This window comes from Myodes glareolus, chromosome 5, assembly GCF_982192425.1.
Source record: "Myodes glareolus chromosome 5, mMyoGla1.1, whole genome shotgun sequence".
Classification (NCBI taxonomy): Eukaryota; Metazoa; Chordata; class Mammalia; order Rodentia; family Cricetidae; genus Myodes; species Myodes glareolus.
Genome location: NC_142030.1, coordinates 12,958,340 through 12,985,610, shown reverse-complemented (window position 1 = coordinate 12,985,610; position 27,271 = coordinate 12,958,340). Strand labels below are relative to the sequence as shown.

The window sequence follows — 27,271 nt, the reverse complement described above, 5'->3', positions numbered from 1 at the left end:
ACAAAGAAACATTGTCTCGAAAAACAAAACAAAAAACAAAAACAAACAAACAAAAAACCAAGCAAAACCAAAAAGATTAACAGACTGGATGAGTCTCCCAAAGAAGCCAGTGCACACGAATATAAACCAGACACAGGGGTACGTTACTGTGTATGCTATACCCTAACAAAAGAGGTCTGGAGACAGACGTCCAAGACTGATGAGTCTGTAGCTACAGCTGCTAATGTATAGAAAACTATAAACAGAAGAATCTGCTAAACTACACCACAGGATGCAGTCAGCAAGAGCACAACAACTCAGTGTTCTCTCATTTAAAAAAAAAGAGGGGGGATAATAAGTTTCCGGACTTAAAAAATAAACTAACCAGCTGTGATGCATTGGTCTTATTTGTTCCAAAGGACTAAAAAAATGATGTGATGTTATTGAAAAACATCTTTAGATATACAAACTATAGATAGATAGATAGATAGATAGATAGATAGATAGATAGATAGATAGTGTGTTGCACACATGTGCACATGAATGCAATTGCTTTCAGAGGCCAGAAGAGGGTATCAGATCCCTTGGAACTGGAATTACATGCAGTTGTGAGACACCTTCCCCCCCTCCCCATGTGTGCTAGGAACTGAACTCTATAAGAGCAGTAAGACACTGTTTTTAATTGTCAAAAAATATTTCTTACTAAAAATAAAAGCAACTGAAGTTTATCCTGAGGTACACTGTCAGCACAGGAATACCCATGATGAATTGTGTTGATACCTTCTCAACTGCCACCATCTTCCACATAGAGTAAGTTTTAGTTTAAGTTAAAAACTCATGATGGGGCTGGAGAGATGGCTCAGCGGTTAAGAGTACTGACTCCTCTTCCAGAGGTCCTGAGTTCAATTCCCAGCAACCACATGGTTACTCACCATCACCTGTAATGAGATCTGGCGCCCTCTTCTGGTCTGCAGGCATACGTGCAGACAGAACCCTGTATATATAATAAATAAATATTTTTTTAAAAAAACCTCATGATGACTGAATTGGGTTACACACTGATGGACAATTCAGGTGCTGCCGGTTAATGTCCACTAAGGACAGACCTCTGGCTGGTAGGATGACTCAAAGGCTTCCTGCTGAAGCTCAGAATGGAATCCTCATGATCACCACCAAAGGTCTGTGTCTAGAGGGCTTCAAGGCTCACAGCTGCATCGTTCCCAGGCAGCTCCCGGAAGGGCCACCGCTTCCTGGCTTTGCTGTATCAAATTTCCACCCACTGATAACTGCACAGTTTCAAGCTTCCAGACAACTCTGAATCAGGGTGTGAAACGTTGACTGAGAAAACCCAGAGGAATCAGCACCACATGAAAGTGTCCCCATTGTGGCCCTGCACAGTTCTTCAGAACAGGCATCTGCAGAAGAGCGGACGCTGGTATTCTGGGGGTCCTCTTCAGGAACAATTCACACTGAGGCTCTACACCACCATTCTCGGTCTGACAGGTCCATAGACACTTCTGGTCTGGACACCTCCTGCGGGCATACACTCACGTACAGCAGTAGCCCACAGAGTAGAGGATAGTCTCATCATGGAAGCCTGGTTGGTTGGTGATGACCTCCCCCAGGCTATGTACTGTTAGACTCCCTAGTCCAATGGGAGCGGGGAGGACACACAAGCCAACTGGTGAGGGATCCAGAGCAATGGGACGAACCCATAGCTTGCGAGCACCTCCCTCCGTTTTCCTTTCCTTGGATGTTTTCTTCAGAGCTTCCAGTTTGCTCTTCTCTTTGCCCTTCTCTTTTCTTCTCCTTCTTGGATTTCCTCCCAAATGGTTTTGTGGTCCCCGGGCTGGGCCCAGCTCTCTGGATAGTTCCCACAGAGCTGGCCACACCCTAAGCCAGGCGCAACTTGGAGCCCTGGGAAGGAACTGCGGCTTGTGGTTCCCCTTCAGTTAGAGCCTGAAGCTGAAAGAACTTCTTTAGCAAGTATCTTCTTTGGCTTTAAGAAAATTTTACTCAAGACGAGCAATTTTATCACAAACAGCAGTATTTTCAAACACCGTGACCTTGGCTGCTTTGCGCAGCTCTTTTTAGAGAGCATTTTCATCCTGGCCAGCTGGGTGGGAACTATCCACAGCTGGTTGCAGGGCTGGGAAGCCAGGCTGCCCAAGAGGCTCATGACCCGGCCCCAGCCCAGGCGACTTTGGGCTGCTGAGGGCTTGGAGGGGAGGTAAAAGCCGCTGGCGTTCACACTAGAGATCCGTCTGCCTCTGCCTCCCAAACACTGGGATTAAAGGCATGCACCACCATTGCCCGGCTCCCACTAGGCACTATTAACCGCTGAACCATCTCTCTTGTTCCTGATGTAACGTTATTTAATTGAAGTATCATTTGGACAGATGAAGGTACTAAGAAATTCTTGCTGGGCATGGTGGCCCAGAAGCCTAAGGCAGATAGATCCCAGGGTCCAGGATTGCCGAGCCTACAGAGCAAGTGCAAAGCTACTCTGGGAAAATCAGAAAAGTCAGTCTTCCCCAGCTTGTAGCAAAGAGAAAAGACTGGAGATAGAGTTCAACGGCAGAGTGCCCAGTAAGATGCTAGGTTCAAGACCCACCACCACCAAAAAACAAAAACCCTATAATGTATTATAATCGTGCTTATTTTTTCCAAGAAGTTCACACTAAAGAAAAGAACCAAAGCAACTGAAATACATATTTCAGGCTATGGTGTGCTGCACTGTACAGTGGTTCTGCCTAGAAATGTAAAAGAATGGGGCCGGAGGGGAGTTCAGTGGCAGAGCTTCTTCTGAGTACCATACACACGGCCATAGGTTCTACCCCCAGTACCTAAAGCGTGGGGATGTCAAGGAACCTGGAGTAGTGGTCGTGCCGCCCTGTGGTAATAGCGTTCGGGATGATGAGACAGGAAGAGAGTGAGTTTGAGGCCAGGCTGTGCTACATATAGAGAGCCTGTTTCAAAAATTAAAAAACTAAATAAAATGAGATAAACAGAGAGATTTTGAGTTATAGTTATGGGTACTACTTTAGTTACAGCTAAGTACATTTTCTTAGTATAGTTTTATTTGATCGATTGATTGATTGAATGAATGATTGATTGATTGATTGATTGATTAAGATAGGGTTTTTTGATTTTTGGGGATTTTTTTTGTATAGCCCTGGATGCCCTGGAACTTACTCTGTAGACCAGGCCAGCCTCGAACTCACAGAGATCTGCCTGTCTCTGTCTTCTGAGTGCTGGGATTAAAGGTGTGTGCCACCACTGCCCAGCTTACTCTAATTTTTAATATTTATTTATTATTTTACGTAGATGGGTGTTGTGGGCCTCCATGTAGGTACTCAGAGCTGAACCCAGGTCCTCTGCAAGAATAACAACGGCTCTTAACCATTTCTACAGACTAGTGTAGAGTTTTTCAAGTTCTTGATGTATATACATAGAAAAGTGAGCAGAAGCATAAATTCAAGGCTTTGGGGTTAACGAGTTCTTATTTTCCTGTCTTTCACGCCTTTTCCTTAACCCTTACCCAGCAAACTGCAGTCAGGTCATCACATCAGTTACTCTGAACCCTGACTCCTGCTAAATGCTCTCTGCATCCGCATGGTTCTAGCTGCGCATCTCAGGTGAGATCAGCCATTGTAAACACCGTCTGCATCTGCATGGTTCTACTGCATTTATAGTATATTTTGATGCTAAAGAATCTTTAATTAAACCTTCAACTTAAATTTTTAAGGCTCAAACTTATCAGGGCTAAAGTTATAAAATTCTTAATCTTATAAAAACTATTAACTTGCAAACTGTTATGTAATTCCTTTAGTGACAAACTTTATTTAGTTTCCTGTACATATTCTCAAAGTTAAGCCTAAAATTAGGTATACATAATAGATGGCCCTCAAACTCTTCAGTGTCTGTTGAATATGACATTTAAAAATATTTAAGTTTCTATGCTGGAGAGGATGTGGGGTAAAGGGAACACTCCTCCATTGCTGCTGGGAGTACAAACTGGTACAGCCCCTTTGGATATCAGTTTGGTGATTTCTCAGAAAATTAGGAAACAACCTACCTCAAGACCCAACAATACCACTTTTGGGTATATACCCAAAGAATGCTCGTACCACAAGGACATGTGATCAACTATGTTCATAACAGCATTGTTTGTCATAGCCATAACCTGGAAACAACTTAAATGCCCCTCGACTGAAGAATGAATAAGGAAAATGTGGTACATTTACACAGTGGAGTACTACATAACAGAAAAATAATGCCACCTTGAAATTTGCGCACGTTGAGTGAGCTAACCCAGACCCAGAAAGATAATTATCATATGTACTCACTCATAAGTGGCTTTTAGACATAAAGCAAAGAAAATCAGCCTACAATTCACAATCCCAGAGAACCTAGACAACAATGAGGACCCTAAAAGAGACATTCATGGATCTAATTTCTACGTGGGAAGTAGAAAAAGACAAGATCTCCTGAGTAAATTGGGAACATGGGGACCATGGGAGAGGATTGAAGGGGAGGGGAGAGGTAGGGAGGGGAATAGAGAAGAATATATAACTCAATAAAAACAATAAAAAAATTAAGTTTCCCTGAGTGGTAGTGGCACATACCTTTAATCTCAGCACTTGGGAGGCAGAGGCTAGCGGATCTCTGAGTTAGAGGCAGCCTGATCTACAGTGTGAGTTCCAGGACTGTTACATAGAGAAACAAACCCTGTCTTGAAAATCAAAAAAATGAAAATAGAAAAGAAAAGAGGAGGAGGAGGAGATTTAGGTTTCCCATTAGAGACATGCCTCTTCCTACTGGGAACCTTATGATCACCAAAGAAGATAGATGGGCACAAGAACTCCACCTGAACTGTAAGCACTAACTACTGGACAAAACTGCACAATGCCTTGCCTCACCTGCCAGGGCTCTGTTCAAACTGTGGACACTTTGGGGTTGATGTCCTATTCTGCCTGGTCAAATAAGGTTCGTACCCCTGGTTCCTCCTATGCAGGAAATTCTCACAGACCTGGATTGGGCAAGGCAGCTGAAGATTAAATGTGGTCCTGCATTACAGCTGAAGATGGCCCACTTCGCCCAACGGAGCCCTGGAGACCAGGGCAACCATCTAGGTAATGGGAAAGACTTTGTTATTTATAAATGATACAGAAGTCATTTGGATTATAATTTATCTTTCTCAGATCTTTGGTACCATTGATGACTAGGCTAGTGAGAGCTTTGTCATAGTGCAGCTTGCAGCAGCAAGCACATCGGTTCCTCTCCCAAGGCTTCAACTGACTTCTCAGTTCTCTCCATATGTAAATATCAGGGTTAGAAGTCCACTGAGTAGTTCTAGCTGAGGAAGACAATTTATCAGGCTACCGGACTCTGAAAAGAGATAAACTCACAAAACAGGTTTCAATGTAACTTTTTACTATTCCCTTTTAAAGGAACTTGCTTTACAACGACTGCTCTCAGTAACCAACTACCTGTGTCTCTTGGTAAATGGTTAGTTGGGAAGAAAAAGTTTAAAGTTTATTTCAACTCTAAAGGTCTAAGAAATTTCTTAAGGTTTGTAAGGTGTGTAAAGGCAAGTTGTACAGATCTGAGAATGAGAACGTGTAAGTTGTGAGGGTCTATGGAGGTGTTTAAAGCGTGCAAGTGCAATTTGTGAAAGTATGAGAAAGTGCTTTAAAGCATGTAAAAAATAAGGAATGTTTCAGATTTCTTCCCTTCTCTATGCTATTGGTTTATTAAGGCTTCAAAAGTTCAGAGTTTAACATTAGTCAGCTATTCATCTAGCTCTGGTAAGCACTGACTGCTATTATCATTTTCGTAAGTTCGAGATTTTAAATTTCCTTTAGTTGTAAGAATAGACTTAAAAGTGCTTCTCGATCGTGCTGAAAACACCTCAGTCCAATCCATATATTCAGCCCTCTGGAAAGAGTGTTAATGCTTTTAACCCCAAATCATTTTGGCTCCCCAAGTCTCCTGTAGCTTCAAAGGCACGAGTCTATTACAATACGGACTACACACAGTGGTGATGGTAACATATCCAAAACTTTTATCTCTTTGTAAACTTAAAAGAATTCATGTATGCTTCAGGGAATCGAGGGAGTCATAAGACTTGGATTCACCTCTCACAGGTCAAATGGACTCCAGATCAGTCCTCCTAAGTTTCCCCACCTGCCTATTTCTGAGTGTGGGATCTTTCTCTCTTCCCTGGTTTTGGGACTTTTCTCCCCCAACTACCAGGACTGTGGTCCTGAAAGTTTCCCATGTACACCCAAGACAAAAAAAAATTCCCCTAAACTCCTTAACTTTACCTTCTGTGTCCACTACATATGTGTTCCAGTAGATTTCCAATCAATTAAAAACTGCAAGCGGCTCCATTGCAGCCCACACTTCCCTACCCTAGATGGTTCTGGAAGAGCCTGAATGAGTGAAACAGCCTACTATCTTTAGCCTTGGCCAGTCTTCCAGCTTTTTTGGGCCCCCGGAGATGTTGACACCCCTAGGCAACAGCAAGCAGTCTGAACAGCATGGTACCCTCACTCCTGCCTCACTATCACCACAGTTTCCTATTTCCTCACCTTTTATAATAAACAAAAGGGAGAACTGTTAGTCAATTAAGAACCACCCACATTCCAGAACCAGGTGCTCCCTCCACCCCCACCTGCCTTCAACCCATCATGACTAATGTGTTATAAGAGGAGACCACTTGTTTCCTGGTCGCCCGGCGTCTTAGACCTGAAAATAATCACACAGAAACTATATTATTTAAATCACTGCTTGGCCCATTAGCTCTAGCTTCTTTTTGGCTAACTCGTACATCTTAATTTAACCCATCTCCATTAATCTGTGCATCACCACAAGGTCGTGGTCTACCAGCAAAGTTTCAGCATGTCTGTCTGTCTCTCTCCGGCGGTGGCTCCATGGCTTCTCCCTGACTCCACCTTCTTTCTCCCAGCATTCATTTAGTTCTCCCCCCGCCCCCGCCACCTAGCTCTGTTCCCCTATAGCTCTGCTATAGGCCCAAAGCAATTCCTTTATTAACCAATGATATTCCCAGCATATAGAGGGGAATCCCACATCACTAATGCAACATGATCCTACCGTCTTGTGTTTCCCCTATGCATGGGCTCCATACCCCTATAAAGCCAATGCCATCATGGCCAGGCTCTCTTTCTCTTTTCCACCCTTGTTTAGAGTCAGCCTTTTGTGTCCTCCCCTTTCCCAACAAATCTCTGTGTGATGTCTGTTGTGTGGTGTGACTTTTGAGACATTCCTTGGCCCTGATCACCAAGGTACTCTTTCTCAACAAAACCCTTTTTGAGCTTTTGCAGAGGTCCTGGGTTCAGTATCAGTACTCACACTGGGCAGTGCGCAACTGCCTGTCCGGAACTCCAGTTCTAGGGGATCTGATGCTGTCTTCTGGATTCTACATGCAGCACATGGTGCGCATACAGACAAGCAGGCACAAACATGGATTTATAACGATAAATTTTTAAAAATTTAAAGAACACAATAATAAGATAATAATATTCTGTCTAATAATAATAAGATAGAATAGAGGGTCTAGAAATAAACTTTGCAAATTTGTGGAAGTATAAGATCAGCAAAGAAAAGAAAAAAACATCAAAAACTACATTACATTCTATGTAAAATTACTATGGTTTAAGTGTGGGGGAGAAAACTAAACAAGTTTTTATTTAAAAGGATGTGTTATTTAGGAAGTTTGGGGGATTCTTTCTGAGAACAAACTGCAAAACCCACACACCATCAGGGAAATGTGTTTTCTATATTGAATTGGAGAACTGGTCACCAAAAAAAAAAAAAAAAAACCACTATTTTAAAAAAAAGTTTAAGCCAGGTGATGGTAATGCATGCCTTTAACCCCAGCACTCAGGAGGCAGAGACAAGTAGATCTCTGTGAGCTCAAGAACAGCCTGGTGTATAAGAGCTAGTTCCAGGACATGTTCCAAAGCTACAAACCCTGTCTCAAAAAACAAAAAAAGAAAAAGAAAAAAGTTTAAAAAGAACGCAAAGCCATGCATGGTGGTACATATCCATGATCCCAACACTGGGGAGGTGGACGTGTGATCTTCAGGAGTTCATGGTCATCCTCCGCTCTGTAGCAAGACAGCATGAGAAAGGGACTTTGTAAAAGAATGTGAAGACACATCATGAATTGTGTAGTGTTAGTGTTAGTATTATGAAGGGCCAGTAAAATGACTCAGCCAGTAAGGTTGCCTGCTGGCAAGACAGGTGACCTGAATTCAATACCCAGTATTCACATGGACTCCTATACATTATCCTTTGACATGGAATGCGCGCGCGCGCACACACACACACACACACACACACTAAATCATATAAAATGCATGAAGAACTCTTAAGAATCAGTAAGGCTAATGTGGGTGGGAGGAGGGCAGAAGAATGAATAAAATGAAGAATTTCTCAGAACAGGAAGCCCTGTAAAAATATAATCAGTTGAAGCCTAAGTTGGGAAAAGAAAACATTGCTCAAAACTCATTTACAACACAAGGAATCTATTACAATAGATTGCTAACTCAGATGCCAGGAGTGAGAGCCAAATATGGGGACAAGGAAGACAATGTCCCTCAGTTGAAAGGCCTTCTCCTCAGGTAGGAAACAGTAGGATCTCAGTACCACATTGCCCAGTGACAGCAGGACCAGAGAGAGCCTGTCCAGCAGGAACCCAAACCCCAGCAGCCTGAGGCAGAGCAAGGAGAGGGCAAACAGTCCTGTTTACTCCCCTCCATCTTTTCTCTCCTATGTCACCCATTATTCTGAATCCAGTTACTTAGAAACCTACTGAAGAGCCTGCCTTTCTGCAGGAAAACCCAGAGGAATGGATCTGAGAGCCAACAGGCAGGGGCTAGTGCAAATGGCCTGGGGTGATATAGGAAAGGTATCTTTGTTGCAGGAGAATTGTTCGTACAGCCATTCCACTGTGCCAATAAAGGCTCCATCAAAGGATGGAGTTGGTGATGGACTTACTGAGATTGGCCATAGAGTTCTTGGGGGGCTGAGGATGTCTGCTAGAGAGGACAGGGATTTCCAGGGTCTGGTGGTTGGGAGAAATCATGAAGAGGTCAGCCAACTGACTCTCCCCTGACCTTGGATTTATCAGATCTTTATCTCAATTTCTGACTCCCGAGTTCTTATTATATAGAAACAATTTAGATATTCATTACGTGTCTTTATTGGTTATCAAGGGCATTGTGTTGGTCAACTTTTTGTTGTCACAGATACCTGAGTTCGATTGGGTTCTAAGTGGAAAGGTTTTTTTTGGTTCATGGTTCCAGTAGTTTCCATCTGTAATCTGTCCTTCCTTGACCTGTTGTCATGCAGTACGTCATGATGGGAGCACAGAGCAGAGGAGACCTGCTCATGATGGGGGGGAGAGGGGAAGGTGTGGTGGAGACAGAGGGTAGAAGAGAGAGAGAGAGAAAGAGAGAGAGAGAAAGAGAGAAAGAGAGAGAGAGAAAGAGAAAGAGAGAGAGAGAAAGAGAGAGAGAGAAATAGAAATGGATTGATTTAGTTTTAAAAGCTAGTTAGTAATAAGCCTGAGCTATTGGCTAAGTATTAATAATTTATATTCAGCCTCTGAGTCAGATATTTGGGCCTGGGTGGTCAGGACAGGAAAACTCTGCCTACAACTCTGTGGACACACACACACACACACACACACACACACACACACATAGCTGCCATCACCACCATATCGAAACAGTCACAACAGTGAAAGTTTAACAAAACTATAGCAAGTATTAAAAGTCTCCAGACTGCCGGGCAGTGGTGGCACACACCTTTAATGCCAACACCCAGGAGGCAGAGGCAGACAGATCTCTGTGAGCTCAAGGCTAGCCTGGTCTATGGAGTGAGCGAGTTCCATGACATGCTCTAAAGCTACAGAGAAACCCTGTCTCAAAAAGCCCCCTCCCCACAAAAAAAAACCTCTCCAGACTTGGCAGAACCAACAGAGTGATTGTTGTGCTGGGTGTGCACCTGGAATCTGTGTGTAGCAGGTGTCTTCAGTAATTCTTTGCCCATCAAACTGGGGAAATGACTGTCTACCATGAACTCTGGTTCTGTAGAAAGGTTCCTTGCATGCTTTGTTCTGTGCTGGGCACAGAGGGGTGTGTGTGTGTGTGTGTGTGTGTGTGTGTGTGTGTGTGTAGCTGAGGTAATGAGAGTTGAGGGCTTTCTTCAAACTTGACCCTTTTGGTACCTCCAAAAGCCCTGAATGCAGCTCCTTTAGACCCCCCACCCCCCGGTTGGAACTGTTTGTGTTAAAGCACTGTATAGTTTCTTCAGAGGACATCTTCTCAAGGACTAGGGGCTAGGTCACGGAATTCTGATCTTGGCTATTCAGAGAAAGCAGCATGTCCTATCCAATGTGACTGATCCCTAGAGAGTGTATCAAGTTTCTAAGTGTGTGCATTATACAGATACAAAATATACAGTGCCCCCCTCCAGAATGGAGAGGGGAAAAAGTCTCCAGAAATGTTCTAGGAGCACACAGAAAACCTGAATCCCAGTAAGGAGAGTGACTGTCCCTGATGCAGATGTGGCTCAGAACAACACCCTTACCCTCAAATTTTAGGCAAGTATTACAGTCTCCCCAGAGGGGCAGAGGAGGCAGGAGGGGGGCAGAGGGGAGTTCCACACCCCCCCCCCCGCTTCTGTGGTCCACATTGCTGTGGCTAGGTTCCAGGGAAGTGGAACCAAGCAGACAAGGGCTCTGTTCAGCCTCCCATCCCTGATCCAGCAGAGGAGGCTCCACTCCAGCTGTGGAGGGCTGGGAACCCAGGTCCATCCTTTCACTCCACTGGCTCGAAGGAAGCAAATTCAAGAAAGGAAAAGGTAGATCAGATGGCCAGAGCAGGCAGTTCAGCCAATCACCAGTCTCCAGAGTAGGGAGGGATGTCCGTCAGAGGAGAAGCAGTTGCTGCTTTTGCCTTTAAGCCCAGAGCAACCGGTCAGGGTTCGATCCCCTGGGAGAGGCAGACCACACACCCGGAGGGGCTCTGAGGCCCTTCCTAAAAAACAGTCTTTAGAAGCCCGCCGCCTCTGCTCAGCATGGATGGAGAAGACTGTGACAACGAGCACATATGTGCCAGCAAAACTGGGGAGAAAAAGAAGCAGAGGTTCACGTGCTGTGGAGAGAGGAGACTGGAGGGTAGTGAGGAGCAGGCTGATGGGAGTGCCCTGTGCTGCCACTGAGGGCCATGTCTGGGTCCATGGCTCTACTGCAGCCTGGGTCTGTGTTGATGTTTGTGGCGCATGTCACCATCAGAGGGCACGAGGATGCCCTTTGGTTGGTCTGGATTGTTGCTTAAAGTCATGTTGATGTCCAAGGGCCAGTGCTGAGTTGACCTCACCTCTCAACAGTCCTGGGAGAGCTTGGCCCTGAGAAAGCTGACCTCACCCTTGGCTGACTGCCTCTAGCTAGGAAGCTGACCTTGTCCCTTGCCGGCTGCAGCGTGAAGGTGCTGGAGCATGGGAGAGCTGGCTCTACCTCTTGCTGGCTGCCTGGTGTGGGAGTTGGGGCAAGAGAGAGCTGGTCCTGCCCCTTGCCTGGGGAGGTCAAGGTGGAGGCCCAGGTTGGCCAACTCAGCTACCGAACATACACCTCCAGGGCTTTGAGTTGACAGTCCCAAACATCTACCCCAGCTGTAATTTGTTGGAGTGCATGAAGGGACTGGTCCAGCAGAACCAAAGCCACAGGATCTCCATCACTGGGGCAACAGCGGGAAAGCCAAGAGGATTCTCCATGAAGGACTGTGAGTGATAGGGCCTTCATGTTGGACTTCAGAAACTGTGAAGTCCATGTTGGACTTCAGAAAGCATTGTCATAACAACCAGTTCAAAGAATCTGAGGAAAATATTAAAGAAGGAAGGTAAATTGACAATGCCACATCAGAGAGTCCTAATAAAGGGACAGAAATTATAAAGACCCAGAGGGAATTCCTAAAGTGAGACGCTAATGGCATAGATACAAAACTCACTAGGGAGGCTTCATAGCGGATCTGAGGTGGTGGGAGAAAACATTATCAAAGATAATTTAGCAGAGCTGATGCAATTCAAAGAAGAGAAAAATTAAATATATATACATATATGTATATATACATATATATGTATATGTGCACACACATATATAAACAAACACAGGTGGGATTGTATATAGATGGAGAGACAGCCATCCACATGTCAAGGAGAAAGATCTGGAGCATTCACCCCTCACAGCTTCTAAAAGCTACCAACCCTGCTAAACCCTCAATTTCTTAGCTCCAACTGGAAGACAATACATATCGTAACAGACCCTGAGACTTTAACACAACTGATTCCACAACGAAACGAAACTCAGCACGTAGACAGCACCACCTGCCAAAAAATGAAAACAAAGACCTAATCCATCAAAGTCCGGAGTTCTGGGAAAGTCTCTAATGTCCTAACCTTACTTTTTGGCTCCTGTAGTTCTGCTTCTGGCTAACTGTTCTTGTTAAATGAAGTGTGTCAACCCAGGATATGTTTTTTGTTCTGGAAAGCTCACCCTGAGAGAAGCTCAGGGTTGTACTGGGATCTTGAACCTCTAGTGTAGTGGCTTAAGAAAGATATTCTATTGGCTTAAACCCATGCCTGAATAGTCTTCTCTGGTGGGTACCCCACAGCAATATCTGTTATTTAAACTGTGCTAAATATAGATCTGCCCTAGAAAACCAACATACATACACAATTGCCATCCCTTGCTAATACTTCCAAATGTATCTGAAAAACTTAGCATTAAGTTTTTTTCTTTTCTCCTTCTCCTTTTTCTGACAGAGTTTCTCTGTGTAACCACCCTGGCTGTCCTGGAACTCACTCTGTAGACCAGGCTGTCCTCAGATTCTCAGGGGTCTGCTTGCCTCTACTTCCCAAGTACTGGGATTAAAGGCATGAACCACCACCATCCTGCAACTTTGGCTTTTCAACTGAGAAAAAGATACAGTCAATTCAGATGACTTTTTGAAATAATATCACTGTGAGTAAGAAATGCTTCTCAGGATGGGCTCATGCAGAAGATATGAAACCCATTTGTGAGCATTCTTTCCCACACATCCCTATATTGGAAAACAAAGGTTAGGTAGCTTTTATAGAAGAAGAAAATACTCTCATGGGAAATTACTGAGAGAGCAGAGTGGAGAAAAAGGCCATTGTATTTCTACACACATTCCTTCCATCACTCCTACAGGAACCGGACACCCTCACACACACACACACACACACACACACACACACACACACACACACACGCGCGCGCACGCACGCACATCAGTGTATCTGAGGAATCTTCTAAGAAGGTTCTAGAGGTACATTTTTTCCTCCTACTCTAGCAGACAATGTGGAGATTGTGTCCTGCCACTTCCTTTTGCTGAGAGTAGTCAGATATCTTTTCCTGTTGCTCTGCTCTTGAGAAAAGCCCTCCCGTGCATTTTCAGGATATGCAGGAAGCAGTATTTGTGTTGATCCCAGCTTTTCACTTGCGCACAGGCTAGCAGAGAAGAGGAATTCAGACTTGCCGTGGAACGCATGGCAGAGTCAGGTTGAAAGTATACACTTGTAAGTCTAAATATACTGTGTGATTGGGTAGAACGCTGGGTTTTCTTTTTTGTTTGTTTTTAATCCGACACTTCCCAAATTAAAAAAAAAAAAGATTTACTTATTTGTTATGTATTCAGTGTTCTGTCTGTATGTCTGCACAGCAGAAGAGGCACCAGATCTCATTACAGATGATTGTGGGCCACCATGTGGTTGCTGGAGATTGAACCCAGGACGTCTGGAAGAGCAGCCAATGCTCTTAATCTCCGAGACATCTCTTCAGCCCTGAGGCTTCCCAAATTATGAACATCAGGAACAACATGGTAAGACATTCCAGGAGTCCTCGTCTTTTTTGGTGGTATGGCGAAATTCTGTGAAGTGGCCCATAGACAGTCAACATTTCTCTGTCATAGTTCTGGAGCCTAGCCGGCAGTCAGAGCCTGGGAAAGGTCTGCTTCCTGTGCTCTCCGGGGTCTGTTTTCTCCTTCCTCTGTTTTTGTGTGTACTTGGAGTTTGTTGTTGCCTTTGTTTGTTTTTGAGAAGGTTTGACCTTGAATATCTCAGCCTTTCAAGTGTGGGGATTGCAGGCATGTGCCACCGTGCTGGCTCTGGGGCCGCTTCCACAGGATAGAGTGACAGTCCTCACTTCCCATAATGACTCCCTCTCTTTCCCTCTCTTTTAAACAAAGGCAATTATTTTCTTGAAGTTATATGACTTTAAGTCAAAGAACTTCTATGTTGTTCTGTCCTAAAGGAGAAAACAAGGTTAAAAATGAACTGTAGTTGTTATAAAAGGAGCAGCGGGCTGTGTCCCATCACCTGAGAGGAGCGCGGGCCCTTTGTTCTGTCCCACCCGGCTAGCTTACACCCAAAATAACCACATGGAAAATGTATTAATTAAACACTGCCTGGGCCATAAATTCTAGCCTCTTATTGGCTAACTCTCACATCTTGATTCAACCCATTTCTTATAATTTGTATGTCACCACGAGCTCGCGACTTACTGGGAAAGATTCAGCATGTCTGACCTGGCAGCTTCATGGCGGGCAGCTCCCTGTCTCTGCCTCCTTTCTCCCAGCATTCTGTTCTGTCTACTCTGCCTATCTGAGCTGCTGTCCTATCAAAAGGCCAAGGCAGTCTCTTTATTTAACCAATGAAAGCAACATATAGAAAGAAGACCCTCCTACACCACGTAGTGATCCAAGTCTAAAATCGGCTGCCTTTGGAGACAGAGGGAGTAAGAGATAATAACAGGAACTGATAAGGAACTATGTTTTTGGCTTTTTTTTTGTTTGCTTTTTTAAATAGGTCCAGAGTTTCTGGTGAAGATGATGACAGCTTTCTGGAAATAAATACTGATGGTTGGTGCACAAGACTGTGAATACACTTAGTGGCACCAAATTATAGACTTTTTTGTTTTATTTTATTTTGAGACAGGATTTCTCTATGTAGCCCTGGCCATGCTGGAACTCACTATGTAGACCAGACTGTTCTTGAACTCACAGAGATCAGCCTGCTTATGCCTCCCAAGTACAGGGATGAAAGGCATGTGCCACCACACTGGGCTGTGGTCTTAAAATCGATTAAAATTGGGCTGGGTGGTGGTATTGCACACCTTAAATTTGAGGTCAGACTGGTCTACAGAGCTACTCCCAGGACAGACAGGGCTAGGCAAGGAAACCCTTTCTCAAAAAAACAAAACACAAACAAACAAAAAATGAACAAATTAAAATGGGAAAATGGGCACTTTTCCCAAATTGAAAAGTTTGGAAGACCCAAGGAAGATCTGCAGGTGCCTCACCAACCTGTGGAAGGCTGTCCTGTGTTCATTTGCTGTTTTAGTTAGGGTCTCTGTTGCTGTGATGAAACACCATGACCTAATGCAACTTTGGGAGCAAAGGTTTTATTTGGCTTACACTTCCACATTGCTGTTTGTCACTGAAGGAAATCAGGACCAGAACTCAAACGGGGCAGGAACTTGAGGCAGGAGTTGATGCAGAGACCATGCATGGGTCCTGCCTATTGGCTTGCTCTTCACAGCCTACTCAACTTGCTTTCTTAAAGAGCCCAGCCCCACCCAGGGATGGTACCACCCACAATGGTCTAAGCCCCCCCCCCATCAATTGTCAATTAAGGAAATGCCCTACAGTCAGATCTCATGGAGGCATTTTCTCAGTCAAGAACTCTAGCTGGTGTCAAGTTGAATAAAATTAGCTAGGAGGTTAGTTGTAACATGAGGGCATGAGGGCCGGCTTGTTGGGGTACCTGTCCCGCCTGGTACCCCACAGCCGGCAAGTCCCAGAGAAAATCAATCACACAGAGATCTCTATAAGTTATAAAACTGATTGGCCCAGGGCTGGAGAGATGGCTCAGTGGTTAAGAGCATTGTCTGTTCTTCCAAAGGTCCTGAGTTCAATTCCCAGCAACCACATGGTGGCTCACAACCATCTGTAACGAGGCCTGGCGCCCTCTTCTGGCCTGCAGACAAAATACTGTATACATAATAAACAAATAAATAAATATTTTAAAAAAAACTGATTGGCCCATTAGGTCAGGCTACTTCTTAGCTCTTATAACTTATGTTACCCCATTATCCTTATCTACGTTAGCCACACGGGTCAGTACCTTTTCCAGTGGGGCAGCTTACATCTTTCCTCTCCGGCGGTCTGGGCAGAACTGCGGAGGGAGCTTCCTGCTTTCCAGAATACCCCCAGTCTCTTTGCTCCACCTCTACTTCCTGTCTGGCTTTTCCGCCTATACTGCCTGCCTGGCCAATCAGCGTTTTATTAAAATACATGATTGACAGAATACAGATAATTCTCCTGCACCATTTCTCTCTCTCTTTTTTTTTAAACAAAGGAAAATACCCATAGTCCATTTGTTGGGAATGTGGGCGTAGTATTTCAGGCTACTTCCTGCTTTTTGGGGTCGCTGATAATCTTATGGGGACCTAAAGAAAATTTAGAGTTATAATCAAGTCCTGACTGGAGTATCCTGTGAGTCTTGATCATCTCAGGCAGCAAACTTGAATCTGTTCTGGATGTAGAACTCTGTCATCTGGGCCATCTGTTCCTATCGGAGATTTCTCAGGTGGTCTTCCTTTTTCGAACCTGATTTTTCTTAACTCAGAATGAATCCACTGGGCATCAGTGTGACTGTGGAGGAAGTTATGGGAAGTTTTATAGAAACCATACAAAGAAAGTCGTAAGTCAAGACACCTTTTCAATAACGTTGGTGGGCAGATTGGGTAGGCAGATGATGAAAACTGGGGCCCTCTGCGGAGGCCTCGGTTGCTATTCGATAGCTATCTTAGTGGAAGTTGGGAATCTGTCCTACATTCAAAAACAAACAAACAAACACCCCCCCAACCACAAAAACACACACAAAAAAAACTCTACCTAACCCTACCTATGTTAGATCATAGATAGAGGAGGCAATAAATGGGGTCTAATTACAGCCCAAGACAAGTTGTAATTAAACTTCTAGTTGTAATTAGGACTTGCAATATTATACCTCTTCACAATCATTGAAATTTTAACCTGTTAATCAGTCTTTATAGAAGGTTCCACGTAGGGTACAGTTTTGTTCTAGAAACTTTTCTTCACAGTATATAAAAAACTTTCTCATTTTATAGCTGCCTAATTATCTTTACAGGGATGTACCACAGTTTATTTAACCGATTCCCTATTGATGGACAATGTGCTTTTATCTTTACAGTTTCTTTATTCTCAGTATTTGTTTTCTGATTTGTTTATTTATTTTATGCTATGTGTGTGAGGGCTTTCCCTGTATGTACGTCCGCGCTCCACGTGCTTGACTGGTGCCCCCAGGGGCCATAAGAAGGCATCAGCTCCCCCGAGACTGGAGTTACAAGTGGTTGTGAGCTGGGAATCCATCCTGGGTCCTCTGGAAGAGCAGCAAATCCTCTACCTCTGATCCATCTTCCCTCACAGCGCAGGTTTTAACAGAAATTTCTTTCTGTAGCATTGAAGGAGATGAAATGCTCTCTTGTTTGGTTGGCTGATGGCTCTGTGTAAACGTCCCTGGCCAATGTCTAATTTTGTGTTTTAACAGCATCGCAGGCTGGCCTTAATCTCCCCACTGTGGCTGGGGATGGCTAGGGATATCACAGGCACGTACTACCACAACCACACGGATACGAGGGACCAAACCCAGGGCTTCAGGCAATCCAGGCAACTTATTCTGCCAACTGAGCTACAACCCCAGTCCCTGATACCAGATTTCCTACTTCTTCCCTTCCTCCTTCCCAACCCTTTTGTTCCTACAGTGATAGCGAGCAAGGACTTTGGAATATTTAGTTTCTGAGTCGCTGTGCCAGCTAGTGTTCTGTCAACACTGCACAAACTACAGTCACTGGAATGCAGGGAGCCTCAAGTGAGAAAATGCTCAGTAAGACCAAGCTGTAGGCAGGCAAGCCGGGAGTGCATTTTCTTAATTAGTGATTGACGGTGGTGGGCCCAGCCCATTGTGGTGGGGCCTCCCAGGCCCTGGTGGTCTGAATCCTATACGAAAGTAGGCTGAGTCCGCCACAAGAAGCATGGCGAACAACACTTCTTCCATAGCCTTTGCGCATCAGCTCCTGCCGCCAGGTTCCTGCCCTGTTTGAAATTCCTGTCCTGACTTCTCTCAGTGATGAACAGGGCTGTGGAAACATGAGTCAAGGAAATGACCCTTTCTTCCCCAAGTTGCATTTGTCACGGTGTTTCACCATAGCAATAACCACCCTGACTCAGCCAGCCGAGAACGTGTCCTTGGCTAGTGCTGTTAGCCAATGCTCAACCAGGGAGCTTGTTGGAATGTAGATTTCCATCCAGAATGTGGTCTGAGGATCTAGAGTTTGGAGCTGCTCCTTAGGAGCTAAGGCTGCCGGTGTAAGACCCTGACTTAACACAGGGGCTCGTGTGTAACCACACGACTCAGCAAGCTACTTGGCACCAATTGACACGGACTGCCACTTTCTCTGATGAGCACAGCTTGTTAGAATGTTTTTTAAAAGTGAAGTTGGCGAGCCAGTTTATTAACCTACTGAGCCAGTCACCTGTGTTGATGGCTTTATCCTGTCTCTGGCTCAAAAGTGGGGCAAGTAATTTGCTTAACAATCTCAGGATGTCTGTGTCAACTGGTGTCTTAGTTCGGGTTCCTGTTGTTAGGGTTTCTGTCTCTCTGATGAAACACCGTGACCAAAAGCAAGTTGGGGAGGAAAGGCTTTATCAGCTTACACTTCCACATTACTGTGCATCACCAAAGGAAGTCAGGACAGGAACTCAAACGAGGCAGGAGCTGATGCAGAGGCCACGGAGGGGTGCTGCTTACTGACTTGCTCCTCCTCATGGCCTGCTCAGCCTGCTTTCCTATAGAAGCCAGGACCAACAGCCCAGGGGTGGCACCACCCACCAAGGGCTGAACCCGCCCCCATTGATCACTAATTGAGAAAATACCTTACAGTTGGATTTCTTGGAGATATTCCCTCAGCTGAGGCTCCTTCCTCTCTGATGACGCTAGCTTGTGTCAAGTTGACACAAAACCAGTCAGCACAGTGGGTAAGTCACTGACTGTTGTTCCCTCCAACCGGAAGCAACACAGAAGCTCAGAGCCTTCACCACAGGGCTTTTTCTCTTTTAAGTTGTCTCCAGGTCTTGGTATGAATGGGAACTCCTCTCATTGCCTGCATATCTGTCCTCCATGCTTCAAAGCCGCTGCTGTAGGGCAGCTTCCTGAACAACTTGTTCCTCGTGGGAGAGAGCAAACAGTAGTGAGTCAGGAGGAGGAGTGGAGGTTAACTCACCTGAACAACACCTGCAAGTCCGGCTGTACGAGAGAGCCTCAGAACATTGCCAAAGCGTCCGTGCCAGGGCCCGGGGTGCTAGCTTACTGGAGAAATTTTAAATTATATAATTTTAAATATATATATATATATGTGTGTGTGTGTGTGTGTGTGTGTGTGTGTGTGTGTGTGTGTGTGTATAGTTTTTTGAGACAGGGTTTCTCTGTATAACAGCCCTAGCTGTCCTAGAACTAGCTCTTGTAGACCAGGCTGGCCTCAAACTCACAGATATCCACCTACCTCTGCCTCCCGAGTGCTGGGATTAAAGGTGTGCGCCACCACCGCCCAACCAAAATACACTTAGCTTAGACAGGGACTAGAGTAAACCCATGTAGCATTGGAGACTAGTAGCAGAAACCTGCCCTGCTCCTGGAGCTGCTATGGGCTTGTATCACTGTGTGAGCTCTATTCCGTCACTACATCTATGTATTTTCGTGTATGCAGTACGTTCAGGACAATGTGACCGCCTGACATTGCCCCTGGAACAAGCTAGGTAAATTGCCTTTTCCAGATGTGATCCCTGCACTTAGGGTCATAGAATTCAACCCTTTACAGAGCAAGTGCTTCTGATCTTGCTCCAACCCAGCAGAAGAAGAGCTAACCCTGCTTGCCCTTTCTTAGTCTGACAGAGCAGGGGTGTTGTTTTCTCTCGACACAGAAGGTGCGCCCCAGCTTTCCTAGTTCCTAGTTCCCTCAACACAAGAGCGCCCCAGCTTTCCTAGTTCCCTCAACACAGAAGGTGCACCCTGGCTTTCCTAGTTCCTATTTCCTATTTCTGCTGCTACTCCACAGACTCAACAAACCAGAGCCTGACAAGTGTAGAAGGAATTGAAAATACAGAAGAGGGACCAACAAGATGGTTCAGTGGGCAAAAGTGTTTGCTGTATGAAGTTAAACCCACGAGTTCAATTCCCAGAATCCACGTAAAGGCAGAGAGAGAACTAGTCTGCAAACCCGTCCTCTGACCTCCACACACGCAATGTCCCACGTTATGCACCGGCTCGGTGGAAAGCACATTCCCATATATACCAAATAAACAAGATAAGCAACCAAAAGAACGAAGGCCGAGGGTCAACAGAATGGTTCAGTTGGTCAAGGCACTTGTTGCATGCACCTGACGACCTGAGCGAAATCGCTGGGACCCATTTAAAGGGGGGACCTGACTCTATAAAGTTGTCCTCTGACTGCCACACCAAAGTTCACCTCTTGGTCAAGTGTTGAGTTTGAGGCCAGGATGGGATACATGAGACTCTGTCTCAGAAGAAAAAAAAAGTTGAGATCTACAGTTGTGTTTATATGAATGCCATTTCCTTAAGTGCATTTTGTTTTGGCATGCTGGAGACTGAACTGGGGCCTTGTGCATGCATGTACGTTATCACTGAGCAGTGTCTCCAGCACTCTTACTTAGAGATGGTTTTACTAACTTGCCTAGAACTCAGTCTGTGGCCAAGGCAGGCAGTGAACGTATGACCGATCCTCTTTTCGTCAGTCTCCTGAGGTGCTGGGATCACACACCTGTGTTACAGGCCTGGCTTGAAGCTCATCCTTGATCTATGTTTCCTTTCTAATGTAATTTATGCTTTTAGCTCTGACATCCACCCCTTCGGTTTTGTGTCCTTTACTTTCCTCTCATTTTGCTCTGAGATGATGCACTTTGAAATGAGATGATCATCTAGGATAGACCCTGCGGGAGTGACTTCAGAAATTAACCAGGGGGAACTATCATAGCGTAGGGTTTGCTTCGATATTGGGGATGGAAACCAGAAACCAAACTCTAAACACTAAGCCTGGGCTCTTCACCTGCCTGTTTTGGGATTTTGAGTCAAGATCTTGCAGTGTATTCCAGGCTGGTTTCAAACTCATGCCCTAATCCCAGAAGGCTAATTCAGGATTGCTGTTGAGTCCAAGGTTAACCTGGGCTACCTAGTGCACTTCAAGGTAATGTGGGCTACAGAGTTAGACCCTCAAAATAAACAAAATGAAACAAAAACTACACTGAGATTCTATCTCACTCATCAGATTGGCATCAAGAAAGAGAAAATAACAAATGTTGGCAAGAATGTGAGGGGAAAGGAGCTCTTCCACACTGTTGGTAGCTTCTGTGGAAAGGAGTGGGGAGGGCCTAGAGAGATGGCTTAGTGTTTAAGAGCACTGACTGCTCTGGATTCTCAGCCCTCATATGGAGATCAATTTTGTAACTCATTTCAGAGGAACTGATGCCCTCTTCTGGTCTCCATGGGTACTGCATGGAGCACAGACATGCAGGTGAAATACCCATACACAGAAATAAAAACAAATCTCAAATTAACAACAACAACAACAAAACCAAAAACCGAAAATAGGACTACCATACAATCTATCCATACCACTCTTAGGCACATACCTGAGTCGGGTCACTACAGAGACACCCACATTTATCTTACTTCACAACAGCTAATGAAAGGGAGAAACCTGGTATCCATCAGTGGATGAATACAGCAAATGTACATAAGCACCAAGGACCTTTACTCAACAGTGAAGGATGCAGTTGTGTTCTCTGCAGAGCTGGAGATCATGTTAAGTGAAATAGGCCAACCTCGCACCCATGATTTCTGTGCGGAGTCCAGGAAAGCAAAGGACAGGAAAATTAAAAGGGGGGTGCTAAGTGGAAGGAAGTGGTGAAGGTCAAGGAGGGTAAGATTAACATAGGGCTGAATACATCAATGTGTACTGTATGCATGGAAAAATAAATATGAAACCTCTGTATAGTTTATACTAACCCCAAATGATCTGTATGAGTCCAGCTCAACAAAAATTCTTGTGTTGGGAGCAGGAAGAATTTTGAAAAAAAGTGCTGTTGTTCCTCCTTGGCAGGGCTTAAGAACTTACGGGCCCTGCTAATAGACTAGCAACGTATACCACAACAACCAGAGCTTTTGGTGGCCTTGGACTGAGAAGTCAGCAAGTCTTTTACTTGTACACCTTGGGGAAACTACTGTCAGACCACTCCATGACAATGCCTCCAAGCCTAGTCCTTTTCCCAGCACTGGGGATTGAACCCAGCACCTTGCAGATATATACTAATAGACAAGTGTTCTACTGTCCTTTATCCCCAGAGCTCCTGGCCCTTTCTCTGTTAATTCTCCCACCAGTGGCTTTGCACCACTTGCTTTGATTGAGAGGGTATCTGGAACGACCATCCACATGGCATCTCACTGCTCCCGCACTTTTTAGAATGGTGTGTGGCACAGCAGGGAGCCAAGCTTCAGGCAGGTGATAACCCCCCCCCCCCCGGAATTCTCATCCTTGTCTCAATGCTGTGGACGTGGTGCTCACAGGGTTCAACCACCCCATTGGTTCAACCACTCAGAGTCAAACCTGCTCCGAGCGATGTGTGAACACAGGGCAGTGGCTCAGGACAGTAGCTACTGAGATACTATCTGTCTCTGGTTGTTCCAAACTCTGGTCGTGAAATAAAGAAACAAGTAGACCTGGTGACAACACATTTATTTCTGTGCCCTGCTGTGTGACTGGGAGGGGCTTTTTTTCACCTTCCCATAATTGATTAGGTCACAACAATGAAAATTCCAGAAGGTAAACTAGTGGTTTATTGTCGCTCATGAGCATAAGTAAACAGACATATGGTACCACATAAAGGAATCTTCAACACGTTAAACCTTTTGGCAGTATGAATCACTAGACTTTGGCAATAATAGCCTGGTTGGATTCCTACGCTAAAGCATGTGGCTATCTTCAGACACAGCGGTAAAAGGTGGATTTAGTGCTTGAGTTTCAGAAATATAACTAGGATTGTTAGGAAATTGGGAAAAGCCAACATCACTCAAGCTTGCCTTAGTTCTCGGCTGTGTGATGCGCAGCCGGCGGCCACACTCCACCAGCAGTGGTCACTGTTGCTTTATAGTGCTTGTTGAAAACAACTTCCTGCAGATGGTAGGCTCTATGTTTTAAGTAGTTTTAACTGAACGTCTTGTGTCCAAAAGAAACTCATGCAGGTCTCAAGCCAAAGCATAGAACAGTGAATTTCCTGTTAGAACCAGTCACTTCCAGGCAGCCGTGTCACTTCCTGTGTCCCTTTCAGGTCTTCTCTTCCTGCTTTGAAATCTCACAGTGTCTACTTTCTGAGGGTTCAGTTTAAGAAAAAAACAGGTAGTCACCGCTAGAAGAGGATCTAGGACTGGGCTGACCACCAAGGATGAGGTTTACACTAAATTAAAATGTTACGCTGTTGGAAACTGAGGGGACACGAGTTCTCAGCTCCTACAAAGTATTATGGCTAAAGAAGCAGAGAACTCAATGAGGAAGGCAGCTAAGGAAACTAACTCAGCACAGAGAAATGATAGGATTAGTGCCGTCTTAGGAATGAGCTCACCAACTAGGAACGGGCAGCACACAGCATTTCTTTGGAGGTTAAAGTGCAGGCTATGAAATGGCATAGAAAACAGTGCATGAAACAGTGCAACCCCACGGTGCCATCGTTTCCGTTCATGGCGCATAGCCTATTTCTTGTACGTCCACTTTCTCTAAAAACCCAGCTGCAGTGACACCTTTTAGGCATTAAACTGTTTTACCCATTCTTGGGCTACATAGAATATTTTAACATTTCAACACATAGACTAGTAGCACATACCTCTTGAAACTACTAAATTAAGGCAAGCCCCTGTGAAGTTCAGTACTCCAAAAACATGTTTTACAAAAAAAAAAAAAAAAAAGTTGATTCTAAATCATTGGCTTTTGACTTGGGGTACCCCAATAGTCTACAACAGTAAGGTTACTGTTAATTGCCCCCATTACTGCCAGGCTCTCTACATCAGAAGGGAAGTCTGAAGAGCGTCGTGACCACGCTGGAAACAGTTGAGCAGTCAGTGTGGGAGGTGAGCAGGGCTCTGCGGGCCAGGGGCCAGTCCTCTTCACCTCCCATCCATGTCTTGTCATGTTTGTATGCCTGTGTGTAGTGTGCACCATGGGTGAACTTATACATGGGAATGAGTCATTCACACAGAGGAACCACTTCTCGGTGGGGATACTTTCTGAAATGTGCTGTCAACTACCCACAGCAGGTAAGCTTCTGCCAGGAAATGCAAGATGTCTCTCTCAGGAGGCGGGCAAGTTTTCCCATGGCAAGTCAGTTTTAGCTATTAATAATGCGTGCTTTGGAAAACTCTAAATGCTACTATGCTATTCCAAAGCACTGTATTAAGTGGAGAAGACAACTGCCTGACCTGTGTTAGTTACTCCAAGGAAAGCTCAAGACAAGCGGGCTGTAGTACTTTATTCTCATAGTTACGGATACTCATGATGCAAGTGCAAATCTGATGGGCAGACCACAGGCGTGCGGCAGACATGTCCCTGTACCTTCTTACTGTGGATGCTCACTGTGAAAGCCAGGCATTCACATCAACTAATGGAAGACTGGTGATTACATTTAGGCTAGTTAGATGTAGTTTGAAAGAAACTTTTAATAATTATTGGAGAACTAATTTGAGGCTTATTTCTTTGATGCATAAGGATTATACTCTGAAAACCTGTACTTTGATGCTTACCAAAGTCTTCTTCTACCACAACGGTAGACTAAGAAAGTCAAGCTCTGAGTGCCCAATAGGCCTCCTCCAAGGCTACGGTGATATGGCTACATCCTAGAACTGCAAAAGTGAGACCTGCTGAGAAAACAAGTTCTAGACAAGGACCGTTATGGATGACCTGGGCTGACAAATCTTTTTAGGAAACTGTTTATTTTAAAATTACCTTACCAACAAACCATGAGACACTTGGATGCCATGTTATGTATTCTCACTGAAACACACTACATCGTAAACGGACCTTCAAAGCCAGACTTGAACGAAACCCAAGGGCACGATCATGAGGGGACAATATTAAGAATGGGTAGGAAGAGTCACTTGGTGAAAGTGTCCTAAAGGATGCAGGAGCAGGACACATCGTGTTGGACGGATGACACCCTTGTGCTTCCCTCCCACTGCGGGATTACCAAACCTTAGTTTTCCACAGGTGTCAACTTTCACCTGGTAAGGGATAGTTTTAACTATCTCACAGCTAAATTACTATAAATAACTGAAGCCCAAAGCAACAGATGGTTAAAAGAACAAAACTACATAATTTAGTACATTAAAATAAAAATAGGACAGTGATTGTTGGATGTTTCAAAAATATACAACAGGGAAAAGAACCATTTTACACAATTTGGAGAGTGTGAACCACTCAGAAGGTTGGACAGTGCAAGACACACTTTTCCAGTTACGAGCTCAAAACAGAGTGCAAACAAATCTAAATCTTTAGATCGCGGGAGCTCGGAAAACTAACGGTTCTGTCAGAGTTATCACAGGAGCTCGAAAGTGGTATTCAAAGGCTTCGGCAAAGCCCTTAGATATGAAATAATCAAACTAATTTCACGGCACATTTTCTTCAATGAACTTTCCTTCAGTTGGGTCCCTATTCGTCATGGTTGACCCATGAGCACAGTGACAAGTCAGCCTCATGACTGCTTCCCAGAGGTCTGATGTCTACAGAAAGAGGCTTGGATTTGGGGTTCTGTCTTGGCCAGTGTACCTGAACCCTACAGAGAAGAGACACATCAATGGGCTCTACAGTCTCTTGTGCCTGCGAAACCGGAGGACAAATGGACCGGCAATTCTCCCCTTCCAGGCAAGCCGCTGCAGAGGAAGACAGTAAGCGAAGGCGCAGATCTACAAGTGGTGCAGAGGTCAAGATGGACACCAGTGCAAGAGCTGACTAGGCAATGCATGCACCCATCCATGCAGATGTAGGCCATGGCCCCAAGGAAAACTGAAAGCATGTATCTAAAAACTGGAAACATCCCTTGCCAGTAGCTTATAAAAATATAGTCAGTACTGTAGAGCCCTTCTACAGCAACACTCTGTGGGCCTTCCCTTACCCACCGCTGCAACAGCACAGTATTAACTACTTAGACATTCCAGACAAAGGTCACTTATAACAAACAAAAAGTCAACCTTTTTTTTTAAAAAAAAAAAAAAAAACAAGATAGTGTCCATTTAAAAAGTAGATTTTTTTTTCTTTCAAGTGAACAGGACATCTTATGTATTAAACTTAACTTTGAGTCTGTCAAGAATGGTTTGTTAAAATCCGTATGTAATGTGCATATATGCTGAAACAGACAAACTTAACACATCACCTGCACAGGAAAAACGTTAGCTCCCAAAGATGATAGCATGGGTCTGGTTAGTACAGATCTATTGCAGAGTAAGAGGTTCTCTGCATCAGCTCCACCAGAGAAGCGCGAGAAGGGACGCCAACCACAAGAGCCAAGTGTAAGTTGTGTTTTGATCGCCTGGAAGCCTAAGGGACACCACGTTGCTCCAGTATCCTGACAGGAAGAGCTGCTTAAACTCCCGGCCACAGACATCTTCCCCAGAGCTACAGCCACATTCCAATTTACTTCCTGTTCCGAAGTCGTTTGGATTTCCTAAGAGAGTCTATGGCTTCTGTCGCCTTCCTTCGTTTCCGAGGAGAGTCCTCACCCTGCCCAGAACCTGAGGATGTTCCTACTGCACTTTCCATGACTTCTCGAAGCTTCCGTTCCAGCTCTGCCAACCGTGCATTCTGTTCACCTATGATCTGGGTCTGCTCTAGCAGTTTCTGGTCTTGGTCTTGAAGCTGTTTCTGCTGCTCTTGCACTTTGGTGCGGAGCTCAGAAATGTCACGCCTGAGGACAGTCACGCCAGCACCATTGGTTTTAACCTGCTGCTGAAGCTTGGTGACCTCCTGCCTCGAAGGGTTCTGCTTGGAGAAGAGCTGCATTGTTGTCAGTGCTGCAGATGGTCCGGGAACTGTGGAGAAAGCATC

The 27,271-nt window shown here is 44.8% G+C and overlaps 1 protein-coding gene and 1 pseudogene across 1 annotated transcript in view; both read right to left on the bottom strand.

Annotated features, from left to right (window-relative positions):
• Positions 1-1,011: 1,011 nt before the first annotated feature.
• On the bottom strand, positions 1,012-23,928 carry LOC125403744 (transforming growth factor beta regulator 1 pseudogene; annotated as a pseudogene).
• Positions 22,905-27,271, bottom strand: part of Fbxo28 (F-box protein 28) — a 32,219-nt gene continuing 27,852 nt past the window's right edge. The window contains exon 5 of the mRNA XM_048439547.3: positions 22,905-27,255. Within this exon, the coding sequence (XP_048295504.3) occupies positions 26,861-27,255 (395 nt within the window). The 3' untranslated portion in view covers positions 22,905-26,860. The remainder of the gene's footprint in view (positions 27,256-27,271) is intronic.